General features: G+C 42.3%; 1 protein-coding gene across 6 annotated transcripts in view; it reads left to right on the top strand.

The window, feature by feature from the left end:
- Positions 1–22,747, top strand: part of ARHGAP12 (Rho GTPase activating protein 12) — a 186,267-nt gene that overhangs the window by 119,318 nt on the left and 44,202 nt on the right. For 2 of the 6 annotated variants that reach the window (XM_040352626.1, XM_040352621.1), the window contains 4 exons: positions 4,820–4,960; positions 9,492–9,572; positions 12,241–12,369; positions 12,683–12,757. In XM_040352626.1, coding sequence (XP_040208560.1) covers positions 4,820–4,960; positions 9,492–9,572; positions 12,241–12,369; positions 12,683–12,757 — 426 coding nt within the window. The remainder of the gene's footprint in view (positions 1–4,819; positions 4,961–9,491; positions 9,573–12,240; positions 12,370–12,682; positions 12,758–22,747) is intronic. The other 4 variants (XM_040352627.1, XM_040352624.1, XM_040352622.1 and 1 more) reach the window with 3 other exon arrangements.

The raw sequence follows: 22,747 nt of genomic DNA, 5'->3' as shown, positions 1-22,747 counted from the left end.
AGACACATCTCTAGAACTGTTAAGAGGAGACTGTGTGAATCAGGCCTTCATGGTAGAATATCTGCTAGGAAACCACTGCTAAAGAAAGGCAACAAGCAGAAGAGACTTGTTTGGGCTAAAGAACACAAGGAATGGACATTAGACCAGTGGAAATCTGTGCTTTGGTCTGATGAGTCCAAACTTGAGATCTTTGGTTCCAACCCCCGTGTCTTTGTGCGACGCAGAAAAGGTGAACGGATGGACTCTACATGCCTGGTTCCCACCGTGAAGCATGGAGGAGGAGGTGTGATGGTGTGGGGGTGCTTGGCTGGTGACACTGTTGGGGATTTATTCTAAATTGAAGGCATACTGAACCAGCATGGCTACCACGGCATCTTGCAGCGGCATGCTATTCAATCCGGTTTGCGTTTAGTTGGACCATCATTTATTTTTCAACAGGACAATGACCCCAAACACCTCCAGGCTGTGTAAGGGCTATTTGACCAAGAAGGAGAGTGATGGGGTGCTGCGTCAGGTGACTACCTCTTGAGAATGCCAAGAGTGTGCCAAGCAGTAATCAAAGCAAAAGGTGGCTACTTTGAAGAACCTAGAATATGAAATATATTTTCAGTTGTTTCACACTTTTTTGTTATGTATAATTCCACATGTGTTACTTCATAGTTTTGATGCCTTCAGTGTGAATCTACAATTTTCATAGTGATGAAAATAAAGAAAACTCTTTGAATGAGAAGATGTGTCCAAACGTTTAGTCTGTACTGTACCTGGGATTAGTCTTTTTTTTTTTTTTTTTTTTTTAAGAATTGCATTGATCAAAATGCACCCCTTGTGTTTTATTCACATAAAGGACCACTGAATTTGATGCATTTATGAAGTTGTTGCACAATAACCATCAAATATATGAAGGATATGATGGCATCAGAAGATCACCTGAAGAGATTTGTTATGCCGGCCATTACCAGTTATAATCTTGTCTGGTACAGCATGGACCAGCCGTGATTCAAACCATGTATGGGCAGGCTGATTGTACGTAAATCAATCCATCGATTGACTTGGGCACAACCAGTATGTCAGATTTCTAGCATGGGATTGCCAGTGGCTATAGCCAGTAAGAATAATCCCTGTGTTCGCCTGTCAATAGGTCTATGGGAGAGATTCCCCATCCCCACTGACTGTATTGATGGGGGAATGGAGAGCTTTTATTTCCTGCAACCCATGGTTGCAGGAAGGAAAATCGCATCACCTATGGCCGGATTTAGGCCGGCCATAGACGGTTCGAATTTCTACCGGTTCAGCAGGAACCACCCAAGATTTGAACCATGTGTGGGCAGGCTAAATGTACCAAGTTGATCTGATCAACTTGGGTACAAGCAGCCTGGCGGATTCACTTGAAATTCTCGCTAGCGGTTACTTGTGCCGCTAGCAACAATCGCTGTCATCTCCTGATGGAGACAGCTTCCACCATCCTCTCCCACTGGGAGCAGACATTTTGCGCGGCAGGAGGGATTACCCTGTCGGGTGTGTGTGTGTGTGTGTGTTTGTGTTAATGGGGATTCATGCAAATTTCTTTCCTGCAACCCGTGGTTACAGGAAATTAAATTTGCACCTTCTGTGGCTTTCTCATGATTGAGAAAGGTTTGTTCAGATGTCAATCAGTCATGTCATTGCACATCAGGGTGACCACATTTCCGAACTGCCGTTAAGCCCTGGTTCACACTGGTGCATTTTGACATGCGATTTGACATGTCAAATCTGCGGCATTTGCCGGCAATGGCACCGTCCTAATCGGTGCGACGCCGCATCTGTGGGGCTGCACCGATTTCAAAAAGTAGTTTCTGTATTACTTTTTGCGATTTCGGCCTGCGATTTACATTAACATCTGTGCAGAAACCAGCACAGATGTCTCTGAAATCGCTGCCGAAATCAGGACTGACAAGCAGGAGTGAAATCATGCGAGTTCAGCTGTAGTCACACGGCTTCATGTGACCCCATAGATTTCACGGGCTCATGGTGGGACATGAAGTTCTTTACTAGTTGGGGGCAGGGGTGTTGCATCTTCAGCTCTGAGGGGGTACCGATAATCATGCAAATGCTTGGTATCGGCACTGATACCAATACTAGTATCGGTGCAACCCTAACTTTAAGGCATAAAACCTTTTCATGTTCACATATGTTATTTCAACTGTCATTTTGGATCTGATCAGGGGGGGATTTGATTGAAATTAAGTCGATTTTTAAATCATGATTTAAATCGCTACTAAAAAGGCTTAATTTAAATCAATTTAATTCAAATCAATTTTTTTTAAAAGAGCTACTGTCATCTCTGTCCCACAGCGGCTCCTCTGACCCGCTGTTGACTCATGACAGTCCCATTCACTTTAATGGGGTGACACAACAAGGTGAGGGACATGGCGGCAGCAGGTGAGTGGATGCCCGCTAACAGGCGCTACCATTATGGATATGAAATGACAGGTGCTCTTAAGTGTTAGAGCTCATTCACACAGGGGCAACACGACTTTGGGAGGCAACTTGAGTATGAATGCCTCCAGGACAGTACAAGGCAACTTCAAGTCGCCTCCAGGACAGGAGGCTTTCCAGTGGCCAATCAAACAAGAATCAGCTCTGTAGGAGGGAGGGGTTTGCCTGAGAAATGTATGTTCTCTTCCTGTATTGTTGCTTCAGTTAACCACTTAAGCCCCGGACCTTTATGCAGCTAAAGGCCCAGGCCAGGTTTTGCGATTCGGCACTGCGTCGCTTTAACAGACAATTGCGCGCTCGTGCGTCGTGGTTCCCAAACAAAATTTACGTCCTTTTTTTTCCCACAAATAGAGCTTTCTTTTGGTGGTATTTGATCACCTCTGCGGTTTTTATTTTTTGCGCTATAAACAAAAATAGATCGACAATTTTGAAAAAAATGCAATATTTTTTACTTTTTGCTATAATAAATATCCCCCAAAAACATATATAAAATGTATTTTTTTTCCTCAGTTTAGGCCGATACGTATTCTTCTACCTATTTTTGGTAAACAAAATCGCAATAAGCATTTATCGATTGGTTTGCGCAAAATTTATAGCGTTTACAAAATAGGGGATAGTTTTTATTAATTTTTTATTTATTTTTTTACTACTAATGGCGGCGATCATCGATTTTTTTCGTGACTGCGACATTATGGCGGACACTTCGGACAATTTTGACACATTTTTGGGACCATTGTTATTTTCACAGCAAAAAATGCCTTTCAATTGCATTGTTTATTGTGAAAATGACAGTTGCAGTTTGGGAGTTAACCACAGGGGGCGCTGTAGGAGTTAGGGTTCACCTAGTGTGTGTTTACAACTGTAGGGGGGTGTGGCTGTAGGTCTGACGTCATCGATCGAGTCTCCCTATAAAAGCGATGACTCGATCGATGCAGCCACCACAGTGAAGCACGGGGAAGCCATGTTTACATACGGCTTTCCCCGTTCTTCAGCTCCGGGGAGCGATCGCGAGGGGGTGGCTAGAAACGAATAGCCGCGCCCTCGTCCCGGATCGCTCCCCGCGGGTTTCCGACCATCGCATGTAGCGAGGGGGGGGGACCACCACCCCCGGGAAAGGCGGGGACGTACATGTACGCCCATATGCCTGTACGTGCCATTCTGTGGACGTATATATACATGCGGCGGGCGTTAACCGGTTAAGACAGTGATCCGACTTCTGAGGCGACTTCCATTGAAATCAATGGGTACAAGTTGCCTTGAAGTCGGATTGAAGTAGTACAGGAACCTTTTCTGAAGACAGAGCGATTGCAGTAGTGTACATTAAGATGGCTCCATTCACTTACATTGATTTTCTCATGCAGCGTGACTAGGGGCGACTTGAAGTCGGATCCAAAGTCATCCCTGTGTGAATGGGCTCTAAGGACTTATTCTTGCTGGTAGTTAGGAAACCTTCATTTTGTTTGCAAATATTAAAGATTCTATTTTAGAATAATAAGCTGTCAGGTTAGTAAAACGGCATGATCAGAACCTATTCAATCAAACAGTTTGTAGCGTACAATAGGATAAAGGAATATTCCTGAACTTTTATCTTGTGGGTACTGTAAAATTTTGTGAATGCATCAATGCAGTGCATGCTATCTCAGCTTGCAGAGCTTGAATTCATTGAATGAGTTTACCAAAAATGTAAATATTGCAGAATATACAGCCTCATGCTACATTTCATGCTTAATAAACCAAATTATTAATGTATCTTAAATAGAAAACTATCTTTTAGATTTTGATTTCAAAAATATTTTATCAAAATTTGACAAAAAAAGAAAATCAGATTTAAATAAATAAAATCAGATTTTTTTTTTTTTTAAATCATTGATTTTTATTCACCCTGAATCTGATTATATTCCGTTGTGATACCATTAAGGGAATCATCCAGTGAGTTAGAAATAAATATATATAAATGATTTGGCTTTTTCCACGACCTTAGTCCTCGCCCAAAGTAGAAGTTGTAGGTGGGATTTTTCTCCTTTTTCTGATTTTCGTGTCCTCTTATCAGTTTGAAATCCTTATGCTGAAAGTGTTATCCTGTTCATCTTGTCACTTTATAGCAGTAAGCAAAAGTGGAAAGCAATCACAGCTGTGCTGGCCATGGAAAGTAGTCTTGACATACTATCCATGAAGCCGTCCTATGAACCTTTAGCATTTCAATCACATAGCCAATCGGTGATCTATTTTCCTCCTTTGCTTCCTAAATTTCTGATCTGATGAGATGTGCAATCGTTTGGAACACATCCTATCATGTGACAATCACTTTTTCTTTGTATGCTCAAATTTTTCTAACTCTTTCTAGCAACTTTCATCTGAAGAAAATTTTCACAACACACATGAAAACCAATCAGATATTCAATACGGTTCTCCTCCCAAGGGCTGGTCAGAAGAATTGGATCCGCATGGCCATACCTTCTTTATTAATGACCAAACCAATGAGAAGGTAGATCTGTGATTGTCTTGCTTGCTTTTATTATCATTGCCTACTTTACTTGTTGCCTTTTGTCCTGTTGATGCCATTCCTTCTGTTATTTCTCTACTACTAAAACGAAAAAATCACATTTGGATCTCAGCATAAATAATAATTAAAAAAAGAGACCAAATACTAGCCGGTCTAATGCTGGTCACACACACTATAAGATTTCTGTCATTCAGACCCACGGACTTTATTATTCAGTCAGATTGCAATATGTACAGTTGTGCTCATAAGTTTACACACCCTGGCAGAATTTATGGTTTCTTGGCAATTTTTCAGAGAATATGAATAACACAAACTTTTCTTTCACTCATGGTTGGTGTTTGACTGAAGCCATTTATTATGAATCAACTGTGTTTTACTCTTTTTAAATCATAACAGAAACTAGCTAAAAAAAACCTGATCCAAAGTTTACTTCTTAATACCGTATTTATCGGCGTATACCGCACACTTTTTTGCCCTGAAAATCGGGGCAAAATCGTGGGTGCGCGGTATACGCCGATACCCGCTTTCCCGCGCTGAGTTTGAATACTGCGCAGACATATACCGAGCGCAGTACACTCGAGTATAGTCTCGGCTCCTTCCGCTCTCACGTACAGGACGTCAGCGCGAGAGTTGCCGAGCCTGCCCGACAATACACGAGTGTACTGCGCTCTGTATATGTCGGCGCAGGAAACGAGCGGGGAGGACGCCGCAGACGGACGCCGGACCCTACGAAGAGGACACCCGAAGCCGCAGAAGGACGCCGGACCCGACGAAGAGGACAGCCGAAGCCGCAGACTGACGCCGGACCTGACGAGGCCGCCGATGGACGCCGCGCAAGACACCAAAACTGTAAGTACAAAAAAAACGTTTTTTCCACAGGATTCGGGGCAACTTTAGGGGTGCGCGGTATACGCGGGAGCGCGTTATACCGCGATAAATACGGTACCTTGTATTGCCCCCTTTAACATCAATGACAGCTTGAAGTCTTTTGTTGTATTTGTGGATGAGGCTCTTTATCTTCTCAGATTGTAAAGCTGCCCATTCCTCTTGGAAAAAGCCTCCAGTTCCTGTAAACTCTTGGGCTGTCTTGCATGAACGGCACGTTTGAGATCTTCCCAGAGTGGCTCAATGATATTGAGGTCAGGAGACTGAGATGACCACTCCAGAACCTTCACTTTATTCTGCTGTAGCCAACAGCGGGTCGACTTGGCCTTGTGTTTTGGATCATTGTCATGTTGGAAAATCCAAGTACTTCCCATGCCCAGCTTCCTGGCTGATGAATACAAATGTTCCTCCAGTATTTTTTGGATTACATACTGCATTCATCTTGCCATCAACTTTGACCAAATTTCCCCTGACTTTTGTAGTTTACACATCCCTAAAACATCATGGAATGGTGTACCTTTCATCATAGGCCTCCTCTCCAAATGATGCGTTTATGGTTGTGGCCAAAAATCTCAATTTTGGCATCATCACTCCAAATGACTTTGTGCCAGAAGGTTTGAGGCTTTTCTCTGTGCTGTTTGGCATATTGTAAGTGGGATACTTTGAGGCATTTGCATAGTAATGGCTTTCTTCTGGTGACTTGACCATGCAGCCCATATTTAAGTGCCTCCTTATTGTGCATCTTGAAACAACCACACCACGTTTTTAGAGAGTCCTGTATTTCACCTGAAGTTATTTGTGGATTTTTCTTTGCATCCCGAACAATTTTCCTGGCAGTTGTGACTGAAATTTTACTTGGTCTACTTGACCATGGTTTGTTTTCAAAAGAACCCCTCATTTTCCACTTCTTGATTGGAGTTTGAACAGTGCTGATTGGCATTCTCAATTCCTTGGATATCTTTTTATATCCCTTTCCTATACAGTGCAACTATCTTTTCCCGCAGATCCTTCGACAATTCTTTCTTTTGATTTTTCCCATGACTCTGAATCCAGAAATGTCAGTGCAGCACTGGATGAAAGATGCAAGGGTCTGTCAGGAGTCCAGTAACTCATTGACCTTTTATACACACATACACACATACACATACACACATACACACATACACACACACACACACACACACACACACACTAATCACAAGCAAACAGATGGTTACCTTTTAATAGCCATTCAAACCACTTTGTGTCAACTTTTGTGCATGTTATCAGGCCAAAATCACTGGGGTACATAAACTTTTGATCAGGGTCATTTGGGTAGGTTCTGTTGTCATTATGATTTAAAGTGGTTGTAAACCCACTCTGACAACTTAAAGCGGGGGTTCACCCGTACATAACACTTTTTCCCCTTAGATGGATGCTCGTTTTGTCTAGGGGAATCAGCTAGTTGTTTTAAAATATGAGCTGTACTTACCGTTTACGAGATGCATCTTCTCCGCCGCTTCCGGGTATGGGCTGCGGGACTGGGCGTTCCTATTTTGATTGACAGTCTTCCGAGAGGCTTCCGACGGTCGCATCCATCGCATCACGATTTTCCAAAAGAAGCTGAACGTCGGTGCGCAGGCGCAGTATAGAGCCGCACCAACGTTCGGCTTCTTTCGGCTACTAGTGATGCGATGGATGAGACCGTCGGAAGCCTCTCGGAAGACTGTCAATCAAGAAGGAATGCCCGCTCCCGAAGACCCATACCCGGAAGCGACGGAGAAGATGCATCTCGAAAACGGTAAGTACAGCTCATATTTTAAAACAACTAGCCGATTCCCCTAGACAAAACGAGCTTCCATCTAAGGGGACAAATTGTTTAATGGGTGAACTCCCGCTTTAAGGCTTACCTGTAGGTGCAAGAAATATCTCCTTAACCTACACGGTTAAGGAGATATTTGCAGAAAAGACTACACCGATGTCTACGGCGCAGGCGCACTGAGTGGGCCGGATCTTGAATGAGATAATGCCGGGATTATGCGGCGATACACGGAAGAGACTCGTAGGCAACATGACGGTGGAGGGGAACGAGGAGCGCTTTCGGGGGCTATGCATACTAGCTCATTATGCCTGTCTCTTGCAGGTTTTTTTTTTTTAAGGAAAAACAAAAACGGGTTTACTTCCTCTTAAAAAGAGTAAACACAGTTGATTGATAATAATTGGTTTCAGCCAAACTTTAACCATGAGTAAAAGAAATGTTTTTTGTGTTATTCATATTTTCTGAAGAATTTATAAATTCTGCCAGGGTGTGTAAACTTATGAGCACAATTGTATATTGAGCCTTAGATGGGGACATTTAAAGCGGTAGTAAACCGCTTAAAAAATAAGCCAAACCAGGCGCTGGGCAGGTTAAGTCCTAATGTGCTAGTATGCATCGCATACTTGCATATTTTGACACTTACCTAAAAACAAAGCCCTCCAGCGGTGCACTGTCAGAGCTGAAAGAGCTTCCATCTTCACCCAGTCTTCTTTTTAAGTTCACAGGCTTTGGCAATTATGAATGGCCGAGGCGGGGATGACATTGGTCCCATGCATGCGGGAGTCACTATGTACGGCACTGTCTGCATCTGAAGTAAATATCTCCCAAACGGCACACGTTTTAGGAGATATTTACTGTACTATAGGAAAGCCTTACCTTCAGGTATAAAATATGCTTGGGAATTTACTCCCACTTTAAGCCGCTGCTTGTGCATTTTATGCCAGCTAGATGTTTTTCAAATCGGGGGCACTAACTGAGTGGCCCATTAGTAGTGAGCAAAAAAAAAACTGTTGCTGTGCCGCAAATTCATCAGAACAAAGACTGATAGTCAATACACCATGTGTATGTTTCCAATCCACCCAGTGAAAGGAATCATTGGACCCCATACAGTTAAAGCCGTGAGCTTGCAAGCACCTCCACACAGTCATAAAAAAAGCCAGATCCAGTAGGAATCCTGCTGTTGTTATTTAGGTATTATGGACAAGGAATATAATGAACAAAGTTCATCCCTGTGGTGTTAGAAACCTTATAAAGGTAGTATTATACTATAGAAGGACAATATATTATTACATTATTTTTTTTTATTTTTTTTATTGCTGCCCTATGATCCCCTATACCAGGGATATGCAATTAGTGGACCTCCAGCTGTTGCAAAACTACAAGTCCCATCATGCCTCTGGGTGTCTTGCTTATGGGTGTCAGAGTCTTGCTATGCCTCATGGGAATTGTAGTTCTGCAACAGCTGGAGGTCCACTAATTGCATATCCCTGCCCTACACCCTCTACTGCTTAATAAAAGTTTAATTCTTGTTCCAAAGTTGCAGAGGTCAGCAAAAACGACATGCACAGCATTGCCTACAAATGAGTGGGTTTAATTCACTGATGCATTATGAAATTCTAGGTTTTAAAAACTCTTTGCTAGTTTACTAGAAATTAGAATTTCAGTTTAATTCCACTAGCTCAGTGATTTTACTTGTCCTAATTTTCACAATATATTGCCTATTAAACCTAAAAAAAAAAAAAACACAGCTAGCACCCCTATGTGCAGCAGATTATCCAGATTCAATTAAATGTCATTTTAGTTTTCCTAACTAGCTTTTTCTTATTACAGTGGATAAAACACGTGGATGAGCAAGGGAGGCCATATTACTACAGTGCAGATGGGTCACGCTCTGAGTGGGAGCTGCCAAAGGTAATATAAGCAATGGGCTTTTCCTTGAACAGCTAATATATTGTCATGCTATCAGTGGTGGCTCTAGATATTAAACTTGGGCCTAAGTACTAACTGAATGAGTGACTTCTATTTTACTAAAGCGTATAAACATCTGACATAGTTTTTTTTCATCAGTTTTTTCATCATCATTTTTTTCATCATCAGGAGATACACCGTCGTATCTCTTTGTGAATCTGGTCCTTCCTGTCTACATGCATTCGCTCTTGGGTTAGGTGCAAATCATTGCTTTGCACCAGATTCCTGATAGTGACAATGGTGGATGATGCCGGTGCAGTGTTGGCATAACTACATAGTCTTACTCACAGGTGCAGTACTGAAAAACAATAAAAAGAGGACGCATGAGCCCAGCACATTACCTTAAAGCAGAACTCCAGGCAAATGTTTTTTTTGTCCATTCTTTTTGGGGAGGGGGGGCACCACACTGCATGGGTTAACTGCTTTTTTTGTTTAGGGGGTCAGAGAGCTGAGATATACTCACCTAATCCTCTGATCCTCCCAGTACAAGACCGGTCCCTTTTGGCTTCTGCCCCCCTGCAGTCTTGTGCAATGGACCGTTCCTGACGTCATCACGCCCATAGACCGGCTCTGGACGTGAAGATGTCAGGAACAGTCCACCGGTGGTCCTGGGTAAGTGCTGTTTTATTGGGTGAGTATAGGCTTTGTGTTCACCCCCTAGAGAAAACGAGCACCACTTTAATCTTATAAATATTATACCAACAAATAAATAAAGTTGACAAGCCCATGAATGTAGTCAAAGGCATAGATGCCAGATCTGCAACATTCATCTGCATGGCAAGAAACAATCTAGGTCCAATATTACTGATGTGTTTAAGGGGTTAACCCAGGGATCGACAAATCCTGGGCGCCAGGTCGCCATGGCGACTACAAATAGTGTCCTGGCGACTTGGCTTTTTTTTTTTTTTTGTGAGCTTGTGCCATCTGGTGGTGAGCCGTTGGTATTACAAGTTATTACCACCAGATGTGAGCTGGCGCCATCTGGTGGTGGTTGTTGGTATTACAAGTTAAGCATTACAAGTTAAACAGCAATTCTAATGTCATTTTTCACTATTTTCACTGCCATCTTCTTCCCTCTAATTAGAACCCCCAAACATTATATATATTTTTTATCCTAACACCCTAGAGAATAAAATGGCGATCGTTGCAATACTTTCTGTCACGCCGTATTTGCGCAGTGGTCTTACAAGCGCACTTTTTTGGGAAAAAATTACACTTTTTTAAATTAAAATAAGACAACAGTAAAGTTATCCCCATTTTTTTTAATATTATGAAAGATAATGTTCCGCCGAGTAAATTCATACCCAACATGTCACGCTTCAAAATTGCGTTTGAACACCGTTTACATATGCGGGCGCTGCTCACGTATGTGTTCGCTTCTGCGCGCAAGCTCGTCGGGACGGGGTGCGTTTTCTGGCTCCTAACTTTTTTAGCTGGCTCCTAGATTCCAAGCAAATTTGTCAACTCCTGGGTTAACCCCTCTTAATCAGAGCAAAAAACACACTTATGGTCTTAGTGCATGGGACAGGGTGCCAATGCAGGAGCATGAGAAGTACCTTTTTTTTTGTTTTTATTAAAGCTGCATATTCCCTCTTAAAAAAAAAACAAAAAAACTGGAAAGCACTTTTGAAGATTACGTTGTTAAAGCTTATGTGAGATTCTTGTGATTGGGTTTATATTTACTTTAGGTGCCGGTTCACACCAGCGCGATGCGGGAACCAGCGTGATTCCAGTGCCGATTCCTGCATTGCATAGAACTCACAGGCAGTTCACTCTGCCCAATGCGAACCGCTGCAGGTGTTAATATTACGTTAATGACACCCCCTAATTTCCTCTCCCTTTCATCCCTCTAGTGCTTTGTATTGGCTAAACAAAAACGCCTGAAGCTGTAAAACGCTTGTAAAGAGCTTAAAAGAAATGCCCGAAAATTGCCAGTAAAACAATACACTCAAATCAAATCAAATACAAATTCCGTTCATCTGGCAGATAAAAGAACACTCAATTTTATGTACAGCATTTCATCTGTGTATTTAGCGGTTTGCCTGGAGTTCCACTTTAAAGTGATTGTAAAGTTTCTTTTTTTTTTTTTTTTTTTTTTTAATAACAAACATGTAATACTTACCTGCTCTGTTGCAGTGAATTTGCACAAAGCAGCCTGGATCCTCCTCTTCTCAGGTCCCTCTTCTGTGATCCCGGCCCTTCCCTCCTGTTCAGTGTCCCCACAGCAAGCAGCTTGCTATGGGGTCACCTGAGCCGAGTCACAGCTCCCTGTGTCCATACAGACAAGGAGCCCCGACCCCGCCCCTTCTCTCTCCTGATTGGCTAGCTGTCTTTGAGAGCAGCAGGAGCCATTGGCACAGCTGCTGTGTCTCAGCCAATCTGTATGGTTGAGACACTCATGGACAGAGAGAGACCTCAGGTAAGTATTGGGGGGGGGGGCTGAGGGGGGCTGCTGCACACAGAAGGCTTTTTATCCTAATAAGATAAACCTTCTGCCTCAGTTAATATCGTTGGCTGAATAGATCATCTTCTGTCTACAATAGCCGATTGCTTATCTGCTTTTCTTTTTTCTTGTGCGTTTTTTTTTTTTTTTTTTTTTTTTTTTTTTTAGTGCAACACCTTGGCACCACCTCATCCGAGAGAAATCACTAAAAGTCGGAGTCTTGATAGAAAGTTCCAGGATCCGATCGTTTTAACAAAGTGGCGACACAGCACATATCTACTGGAGGCCAATGATAAGGTGACTGTTTTGTCTGTGTCACTGTTTACTAGACCAGCGTGACATACTGACAGTTCAGCAGTTCTGAGCAGACACTGAATAAACATGAAGGCTCTATCCTCCGTTCAGCTGCAAACACTGTTATGTGATCGCTGCATAAATCACCTGCCAAGGCTATCCTAAGATGAAATGAGCCTTTATCATGCTGAATGAATATTATTGAACTAAATCTGTAGCGGTAATTTGCAATGATTGTTTTCAGATTTCGCAGTGTGCTCTAGCATCAAGGCAGAAGACGCCAGTGGAATTAATGAGTGCATTTTGTATTTTACAGTTACTTATCAAGCAAAAGCGTAATTCCACAGAGTGTTATATGCCTATCCCTGGTTTTTTGACTCTCACAGAAAAAGTTAGTATTTGAGTCTGGTCTGTGCTTGCTTGCCGACATACATCCACATTCCGAGGATTTTTCAGATCTGTGAATTTCCTTGTTTGCCTGCTGTGTACTGACAGAAAGAAAAGTGCTGTGGACTTGCAATAAAAATGTTTCTCTGGGCTTACTAGACCAGTATAGCAGTTAATACATACAATACAATAGCTATCATAATTATTATATTCCTTTCTCTGTGTCATGCACCTCATGCTCCTTTAGCTAGTAGTAGATAGTCACAGCCAACTGGGCTTGCTCTGTAATGTTGAAGATATTTACTTTCCAAGCCACTTTTTCAGTGTTGGGACTATACCACAGCATTCCTAGTCGCATCTGGTTCAACTTAAAAAAAAATGCTCTCCTTTTGCAGGTAAAAAAAATGTTAATTGATTTTTATTTTATTCTTTCTAAGGTTGCAACCACGATAAGCAGATTGCGGGTGCAATCTCAAGATCCTGCAGACTGTCAGTATAGCTTTCTGCCCATACATCTGATACAGGCAGGCAGTTACTTAAGTCCAGGAAGATCAACGAACTATGAGGACGCTCACCAATGCCATCACAGTTCATTGAGCTCTACAAGCCATCAGCTGTAATGGATGACTGTAGTTGTAGTTCAATCATTCACAGAACTCTGAATGACTGAACCATTTGGGTGGAGCCCTGCACAGCCACACAATTTTTAAAGTGTGACAGCGGGTGCCTGGAGAAGGTCCCTCCCACCTTCTATCACAGGTGGTGGGGCGGGCAAGGGGGTGGGATCAGGGGGTGAGGTGGTGGATGCTGTACATGCTACACCCTAAATACTAATGCAACATATTCAGAAAGGTGAACTTATCCTTTAAAACATCTTAATCCAATCACCATGGAAATTGTAGATGTTGTCCCAGAACAGGATGGAAGGGTGTGAAAGTTGTAGAACCTTTTTGTTCTAGTTACATCATTTCATTGTTGGTGTCAGGAAGTTTGCATGGTGTTTGTGCCACAATTTATGGCTAAATATGTTGATTGTTGTAAAATTTCTAAGGTACAGATGTTAACCTCTTTACGCTGGCCATTCACATATATGCGGCCCCGTGTAAATTGCTTACCATGCTAAAGGCCTGCTCCCTGCACCCAGTGGTAATGATCGGAAAGCTCCTGATGCATACTTGTGATCAGGAGCTTTCCGATCATGTGCCAGCTGTGATAGCCAATCACAGCTTTAGCATGATCTAAAAGCCGGGAGGTGGGCATTTGGAACTCTTAAAGGGTCGAGGGGTGGTCGGCGTAAAAGCATTAAAACAGCATTATAGTTGGCCAAATGTTGCGGGCCTTGTTCTTGCCAATTGCATTCTCACAATAAAATGTAATTAAAAAACAAAACAAGAAAACAGCATTATATGTGAAAGAACGGGTTCTAACCCATGTTCAGGGGATGGTTGTTTAATTGAACAAGTTGTGCCCACTGTCCCAAATCCTGGCTACATATGCAATAACTCAATACTCAATGTCGTCTTCTACCCTTTGATAGTCTAGTGTTTTTTCTTGACCTTGTTAATGTTTTAATGGATGCCATTTTTTTTTTTTATGTATACTCTGAAACTGGTGTATGAATATGAGAAAACGCCAAGAAAAATTGCAGATCACAGGAGTTCAAAGAGCCAATACAGTTTTACAAAGGGCTTAAAAGCAGGTGCTAAATGAGCATTCACCACTGATGCTGAGACGGAAAGCTTGACACCAAAACTACCTGCTTGGTTCCTAGAAAGACTGAATGACTTTACAGAATGAACTCAGCTAGCCTGACACTAAGAGCAAAGAGAGACGGACTGACAAATTCACCAACTTACTACAGCGAGCCAGAAATAACTAACAAAACACAGGCATTCACCTTTTAGGAGCAAAGATGATAGCGGGACACTCCAAAGCGGTAAGGACTTGGTTAAAGAACCTTTCGGATAGGAAGTTTGCTCAACCCGAGAAGGACGTCTTTTTGTGGCACCCTGATGTGTCCCAGCGTGGATTTCATCACCGCTACAGAACTTTTTTATCCATAATTACATATTGGTAGGGGAGGCTGAGTAACTGCTTCTGGGGATCTAGGCAGTTATGTCCAGCTTGATACCATTAGAGAAGGAGGGGGCTTACTTTTTTTTTTTTTTTTTTTTTTGTAGGGATTCCGGGCATCAACATCCTGCCAGTAGACAAGGGAAGATTCGCCATGGTCATGAAAACATCCAGTTACCATTCTAAAGTGACCTCTCTTCTCAGGGTTGAGATTACTTATAAGCCACTAGAGCAGTGGTTCTCAACCTGGGGTCGGGACCCCCTCGGGGGTCAAATGATGATTTGCCAGGGGTCACCAAATCCTGGGCTGTTCCTGAAGCCCGCACTGTTCTCACAGGAAGGGAGATAAGAGGGGGAGGAACAAAGAAAAAGGGGGAGAAAGGGAAAAAAAGAGAGCAAGAAAGACAGTTAGAGGGAGGGATGGGGGAAAAAAAACAAGGAATTAGGATAGAGAGAGATAAAAGGGAAAGAAAGTTAAACAAAGAAAGAGTGGTACATCCTAAAATGTACTATAAGGGGTTTTAATATTGTACGAGTGGAAAGCACTCAGCGTTAGGGGCGCAAATTACTTGCCTTGGGTGCTTTCTACCCATGCTATGAAAATAATTTTACTGTTAGGGGTCCTCACAACTTGGGAAATTTTATCAAGGGGTCACGGCACTAGAAGGTTGAGAACCACTGCACTAGAGGGACATCTCTAGATATTACAGGAAAAGGGTGATAAGACTGTACAACAGCTGGAAACTGTGAAAGTTATCCATCAGACCTTGTACTACTGTGTCTATACCAGGGAAGCTACACCATGCCTGCATGGACTCTCTAAGATGCACAAGAAAGGAGCACATTTAAGACCGATTAATAGCAGCATCAATTCTGTCACATATTGGAAAGTATCCAGTCATAACACAGTTGGCATGACAGTACCATATATTCGGAACTAGAGAGGACTCTTGAATACAATTCAATATAAACTAGGGCTGTGGAAATTAACTATTCGTTGATTAATCTTTAATTTTTTTGATCAAAATGCTTTTGATTGGTACTCACCTCTCTGCTGGCTTCTGGGCCTTCAAGGAGTTCCATCTGAAGGGCTCCTTGCTGTGCCTTCATATCTGCATGCCGGCGGGACCTTACTATCTGCCGCACGCAAGGGCTGTTACACTTCCCTCTATCAACCTGGGATTCTACAACCATCCACTGGGAGTTGTGATCGTTCCCTTCACGGGACATCTACATGCCGACAGACTGATGTTAACCTCCTAATCTGGATTCAGCAGTGGCATCGTTGTACACATTTTTATACCAGTATCATACTTGGCTACATGTTTTTATGACTGCTTTTGCTACCGTTTGGTATTACTCGCACCATTTTTACAGTTTATGTAGCTACATCGTTTTTATCTCCAGTGCAATATTTATTTTGTTACCTACTTGAAGACTCTAAAAGTTTTAATGCTATTCCCATCGAGCGCTGCCTTTGTGTGTTTTTTGTATCCTGCTATCCATTTTTCCAGTGGTTGGTAGCTGCACTGGGAATCAGCCTACAAGAAGATCAGCTAAGAGTAGTTGGATCTGTATGTGTGTTTATAATTAATTGAAATTAGTCGATTAAAAAAATGGATTAATCGAGCACAAAAATTTTGATCAGTAACAGCCCTAATATAAACCAAGTATTTTCTTTGCTGATCCTTTGTCTCAAAACCAGCTAATTCAAGTACATGGATATGTTTGACAGTCAGAAACATGGCTGTGGTATTGGATAATCTGTATTTCCCATACCAACCTGTACATGAAGACGAGAGCCTTGAAATCTTTCAGGGGAATAATACCAAGTCATTGGTTTGGGTAAGTGGATGATGGGTGGGTCAAGATTAGAAAATCAGAAATTCAAGCTTTTAGTAAACACACAAACTCTGTGGACAAATGCATAACATTTATATGGGAAGAGGTATAACATTTCAAATTAACCTTTTTTGGATAGTGTGTTACATTTAAAGAAGGGGGATGGCTTGGACATTGAGGTCTACATTGAGGCACCTGTTTTTTGCCAACTTACAGGACTCTGTAACATTAATCTGAGATGGTAACAATTAATGGATTGTCTAAAGACAAACCACAGACCTCTCAGGATTATTTTGACAGTGTGTGGCTACTCGGTCTGGATCTTTATTAAAAATGCACTAAGTCCAGCAAAAACGCTGGCCCATCGAACAAAGGGGAGAAGCCGAACACAGACTATTCTATTCTAGTGTCTGAAAAACGTAGAAGGATCTTTAACAATCATTGCATCCCTGTGTCCTTCAAGCCCAGCAATACACTGAGACAGAAACTTGCCATCCTGGAGACCCAACACCAAAACAAAGCTTAGTCTATGCAGTGCACCCAAGTGGGGAATGCAAATACGTTTGGTAGACGGAACAACCTCTGAACAATCAAAAGGCCCAATTCTACAGGACAAGACTCCGTAGTTCTTATTACACCTCAAGGAAAAGGGATATTTTTCCAGCACAGTGAGTTGCACATTTGGGACCGAGGATTTCTGGTTTGCAAGAGTCATGAATGAAGGCATCTAGGTCAAAATGGAACAACCATCTCTGAACAGGGATGAGGCCTTCAACTCCATCTGTCTTTCACATATAATGCAATTTTAACATCTCTACCCGGAGAGCTGTCTTCAGTTTGCATCTTTTAGCCATGTAATTCTTGCAACTAGCACCTATGCAGGCTTCCTGGCGCCAGCAATGTGATGATGTAACAAGAATAGAGTGGTTCTACAACTCTCATCCTGGTTTTGGACTGTCACTATATACACATTTTATGGTGATAGGGTTATGGTGCTAATATAAATCTTGGGGGTATCTTCCAGAGACTCATTGTAACTGAAGAATTTGCTTGGTTAGCTCAAAAACATCTTCAACATTACAAAACAAATCCAGTTGAATGTGACTACTACTAGATGTATAACCTTAATAGATAAGAACCCTCACAGACTCGTGCATCTGTTTATTTTTATCCACATTTGCATGCAAACCGGGCTGTCCAGCAAATGTGACGGGTCAGGATAAGCAATAGCAGTGCCAGAGATGCATGTTCATGCGCAGTTCAGCAATTTTTTTTAAAGATGGCTTATCCGTGATCCTGACACTGGCAGCAGCATGTTGCTTCTAAAAAGTGCATATAGTTATTAGAATACAGCATTAGCTAGCTCTCTAAAAGAGAGATGCCTACTTTTCTTGCCTCTCCCTTGGCTACCTTCTGTAGAGGAAAGTGGTGTTGGTACTAATGGTGATGGGGGTGGAGGAGGTTTGTGGTTTGTTGAAAAGCTCCTATGCATGTTATATGCACAAGCACTTTTCTAGGAGTTTTAGCCAAGCTTCCTATATAATGAAGAAGCCATTTACTTTTTTTGCTTAAAGTGGAGTTCCACCCATAAATATAACATTACATCAGTAGTTTTAATAAAAAAGGTCATTAGTCCTTTAAGGGAATTTTTTTTTTTTTTTTAGATGCCTTTAAAGTGTTGTTGCTAGGCAGAATAGTTAATCTTCCCACTTCCTGCACCTAGGTGCTTAAGCTTCCTAACCTACACCGCACAGACTCCTGGGAATGTAGTGGGTGTAACTTTCCAGGAGTCTGTGCACTCCCCAGTCTCGAAGAATCATGTGACTTGAACAGTACAGGTGCTGAAACCTGATCTGAAACATATTATACTGCTTGTGCAGCACTGAGCATGTGCGAGATCTGCAAGGCTGAAATCCAGGAAGTCATACAGTCTGGCTTCATGATGCCCACACTTAAGATGGCCCCAGTCAATTTCTATTTTATAAAGTGTCTAAATGCTGTAACAACCTAACAAAACGGACCTTAGTTTACAGACTAACTTTACTAGAATACATTAAGCTTGTGTATTACAGGGGTATTTATATTTAAAAAGTGAAATTGTGGCCGGAACTCCGCTTTAAAATAGAAAACCTCTTTAAAGCAGAACTCCAGTCTAGCTTGGCAAGGATAGATTGAGCTATTGAATTTACTTATTTTTTTTAAAGTGTATCCAAACCCAGAAAAAAAAATAATGCCGGAAAACTTGTGAATGAATAACGCCTACTCTTATCAATTACGATGTTTCCAGAATTCTGAAGACTACAGAACCGCAGGGGCAGGGTTCCGCAGTTCTGTTTTGTTTTTGCTGTCCTGCTAGTGCAAGGAGAATATGTGGTGTCATTATCATACAGAATTTTTTTTTTTACTGGCAGAATCACAAAGTTAAAAATAAAAAGTGGAAAAATCTATACAGAGAAAACGAATGCAGACAGTATATTTAAAGCGGGATTCCACCTTTTTTTTTTTTTTTTTTTAAGTCAGCAGCTACTAACACTGTAGCTGCTGACTTTTAGTAAGAACACTTACCTGTCCTGGTCGCCCGCGATGTCGGTCCCCCAACAGCGATCGCTCAGTCCTGGCTCCTCCATCCTTACTAAGGGAAACAGGCAGTGAAGCCTTGCGCATTCACTGCCTGTTACTTACTGTCTTACGGCTTCACTGCCCGTTTCCTACTGTACATGCGAGACTCGGGTGGTGCTTTGTGAATGGGCGGCTGCCTCCTGGGATACACACAGTTCCCAGAAGGCAGTGCGGCTCATTCATCAGAAGACACCGCGACCGAGGACAAGGCGGAATATCCACCGTGGTGGAAGAAGAGGCAGAAGATACTTCCGCATAGTATCCGGTATAAAATATATATATATATATATATATATATATATATATATATATATATATTTTTTATTTATTTATTTTTTACGATTTTTGGGGGGGGAAAAACAGGTGGAACTCCACTTTAAGGACTGGTAAGCTGCAGTATATTACATTTTTGTTTTTGGGGTTTAGATATGCTATAATCAAGCTACTTGCAGTCGTAAATGAGATTGGCTAATATGCAATCCAGTACTTCTCACCACTTCCACTGAACCAGCTTTTTTCTATATTTAGACTAGCTTGGCATTAAACGCTAAAGCTGGCCATGCATTATCTTGTTCAGTTTTCCTTCTACAAGCAGCTCCCCCAGCCCCCATAAATACTTACCTGAGCTCGATCTTGATCCGGCGATGTGCATTGGCTCTTCATTGGCTCAGACACAGCAGTGGGAGGCGTTGCCACTGTCCATCACTGTCAGTGAAGAGAGGATGGGGCCGAGCTGCTCTTTGTGTGCCCGGCTCCGTAGCAAATGTGCACAAGTACCCCCATAGCAACCCACTTTCACTCTGCAGGGGGAGGAGTAAGAAAGCTGGCAGGGGACCTGAGAAGAGGAGGATCGGGGCTGCTCTGTGCAAAACCACACAGAGCAGGAAAGTATAACATGTGTTTTTTTTTGGTTTTTTTAAACCATTTAGAATCATTTTTTAAGTTATTAGGATTTCAGTGAATGGTGTAAAAAACTAAACAAAAAAATGTAATACCCCAAAAGTTTAAAACAAACATAATTATACAGTTCTGGAACCAGAACACATATAAAGATTTATTTTTTTCTGAAATGGTACTTTTCTTTCTGTTTTTATTAATGTAATTCTCTGGTCTTTCCCAAAACAGTGGGCTACATCTTACATGTAAAACCAAAATTAAACTGTCTCTATTTTTTATTTTTGTTGTTTTTTTTCTTTGTTTTATTATTTTGTTCATATTTAACATTACTAACATCTGTTTTGATTTTTTTGGTGATTTGCAAATAACTGGAGTGTGTATTTATATATTTTCTTTTAGTTTGTTAAAGTTTATCTAAAGCCAAATTATAATTTTTTTCATTTTGAATAGAGCATGGAAAGGTTTAGGGATCTTGTCAGACTGGCTACGTCGTCCCCTCTGCGGAGATTCCCCTTTTTTGTTGGACTTGCTGATTATTGTCATCGAGATTTTTATATTGCTGGTTCTTCTGACAACTGTCTAATGGTAGTCATACATGTAGCGATCTGGTCGAACACAGATTTGGACAATAAAATGTAATGTATAATGAAAAGACACATATGGGTAGCATTACTAAAACTGAGAGTGTAAAATCTGGTGCCGCTGTGCATGGTAGCCAATCAGTCTTCAACTTGTTCAATTCAGCTTTGACAATAAAACCTGGAAGCTGATTGATTTTTATGCAGCGCTGCACCAGATTTTGCACTCTCCAGTTTTAGTAAATCTACTCCATTCTGTTTTGCCTATCTATTCTGAGCAAAACATATAGATTTCATTGTAAAATGATTAGTCTGGATGGAATACCGTATTTTCCGGCGTATAAGACGACTTTTTACACCGGAATTTCACAGCCAAAATCCGGGGGTCGTCTTATACGCCGGGTATAGCAGCTGCTCGATCGATATCAGCTGTCGGGTGCTCTGTACGGCTGCATGTATTCTGTAAATGCGCCACTTAGCCAATCCCTATGCACTGTGTGATGACAGAGCATGCTAAGCCTGCTCGGATTGGAGTAACGATCTCTGCCAATCCGAGCAGGCTACATTTATGTAGCCTGCTCGGATTGGCAGAGGTTGTTATCCAATTCGAGCAGGCTTAGCATGCTCTGTCATCACACAGTGCATCGGGATTGGCTGAGCGCGCATATACAGAATACATGCAGCCGTACAGAGCACCCGGCAGCTGATATCGATCAAGCATAGTGATTGGCTGAGCGCGGCGCGCATTTTACAAACTACATACAGCTGTACAGAGCACCCGGCGGGCTTCTTCATTACTTCCACACAAGGGGGCCATCTAATACGGTGAGTAGACTACAAAACCACCATTTTTAGCAGCATGTTAGGGGGTCGTCTTATACGCCGGAAAATACGGTATATGACATTGGGAAATAGGTGGATCAATGTAATCGTTGAGTGTCTTGTGCATCAAGCAATGTTTTCAATTTTCCATTCATATTTTTCTTCTGTACAAAAAATGTATTGACATGTGTAAATAAAATCTTTTCATGTATGGCTACCATAAGAGAAGACTTTCTTTACCTTTAAAAAGATCGAATTAAGAAGTAAAGGAAATCTCCCTAATGGGTCAAAAAAAAAAAAAAAAAACTCTGTCTTAAATGGGTTCTTAAAGCGGTAGTTCACCCCCCCCCCCCCCCCCCCCCCCCCGACACATTTTACCATCGAGACAGGCATTGTAGCGCGAGCTACAGTATGCCTGTCCCGATTTTTTTAACCCCGGACTCACCTTGTAATCGGAGATCGTATTTTTCGGCTCCCGCGGGGAATGGGCGTGCCTATGGAGAGGGAGGATGATTGACGGCCGGCCCTGGCACGTCACTCTCCCCGAAGACAGCCGGAGTAGGTCTCGGCTCTTCACGGCGCCTGCGCACAGGCTATGCGCACGCGTCGTGAAGACCAAGCCTATTTCGGCTATTTCCGGAGAAGCGTGACGCGCCAGAGCCGGCCGTCAATCATCCTCCGTCTCCATAGGCACGCCCATTCCCCGGTATCTTCAATCTACGAGAACAAGGTGAGTACGGGGGTAAAAAATTCGGGACAGGCATACTGTAGCTCGCGCTACAATGCCTGATTTTATGGTAAAATAAAAAAAAAAAAAATGTTTTCGTCGATAGGGTGAACCCCCGCTTTAAGTCAGGTTTTTTATCTTGCTATCCTCTATGCATGAAGATAAAAAAACCTGTGTGCAACAGCCCGCTAATGCTTACCTGAGCCCCATCTCCCTCCAGCAAAGTTGCACAAGAGTCTTGGCTGTCCTGGACTCTCCCTCCTCATTGGCTGAGACAGCAGGGGGTGCCATTGGCTCCCGCTGTTGTCAATCAAAGTCAGTAAGCCAATGAGGTGGGGGTGGAGCCAAGCTGCGGCTCTATGTCTGAATGCACACAGTCTCGGCTCGGGTGCCCCCCATAGCAAGCTGCATGCTGTGGGGGGAATTTGCAGGAGGG

The sequence above is a fragment of the Rana temporaria genome, chromosome 5 (genome assembly GCF_905171775.1).
Source record: "Rana temporaria chromosome 5, aRanTem1.1, whole genome shotgun sequence".
Lineage (NCBI taxonomy): Eukaryota > Metazoa > Chordata > Amphibia > Anura > Ranidae > Rana > Rana temporaria.
This window is presented reverse-complemented; position numbering and strand designations above follow the sequence as displayed.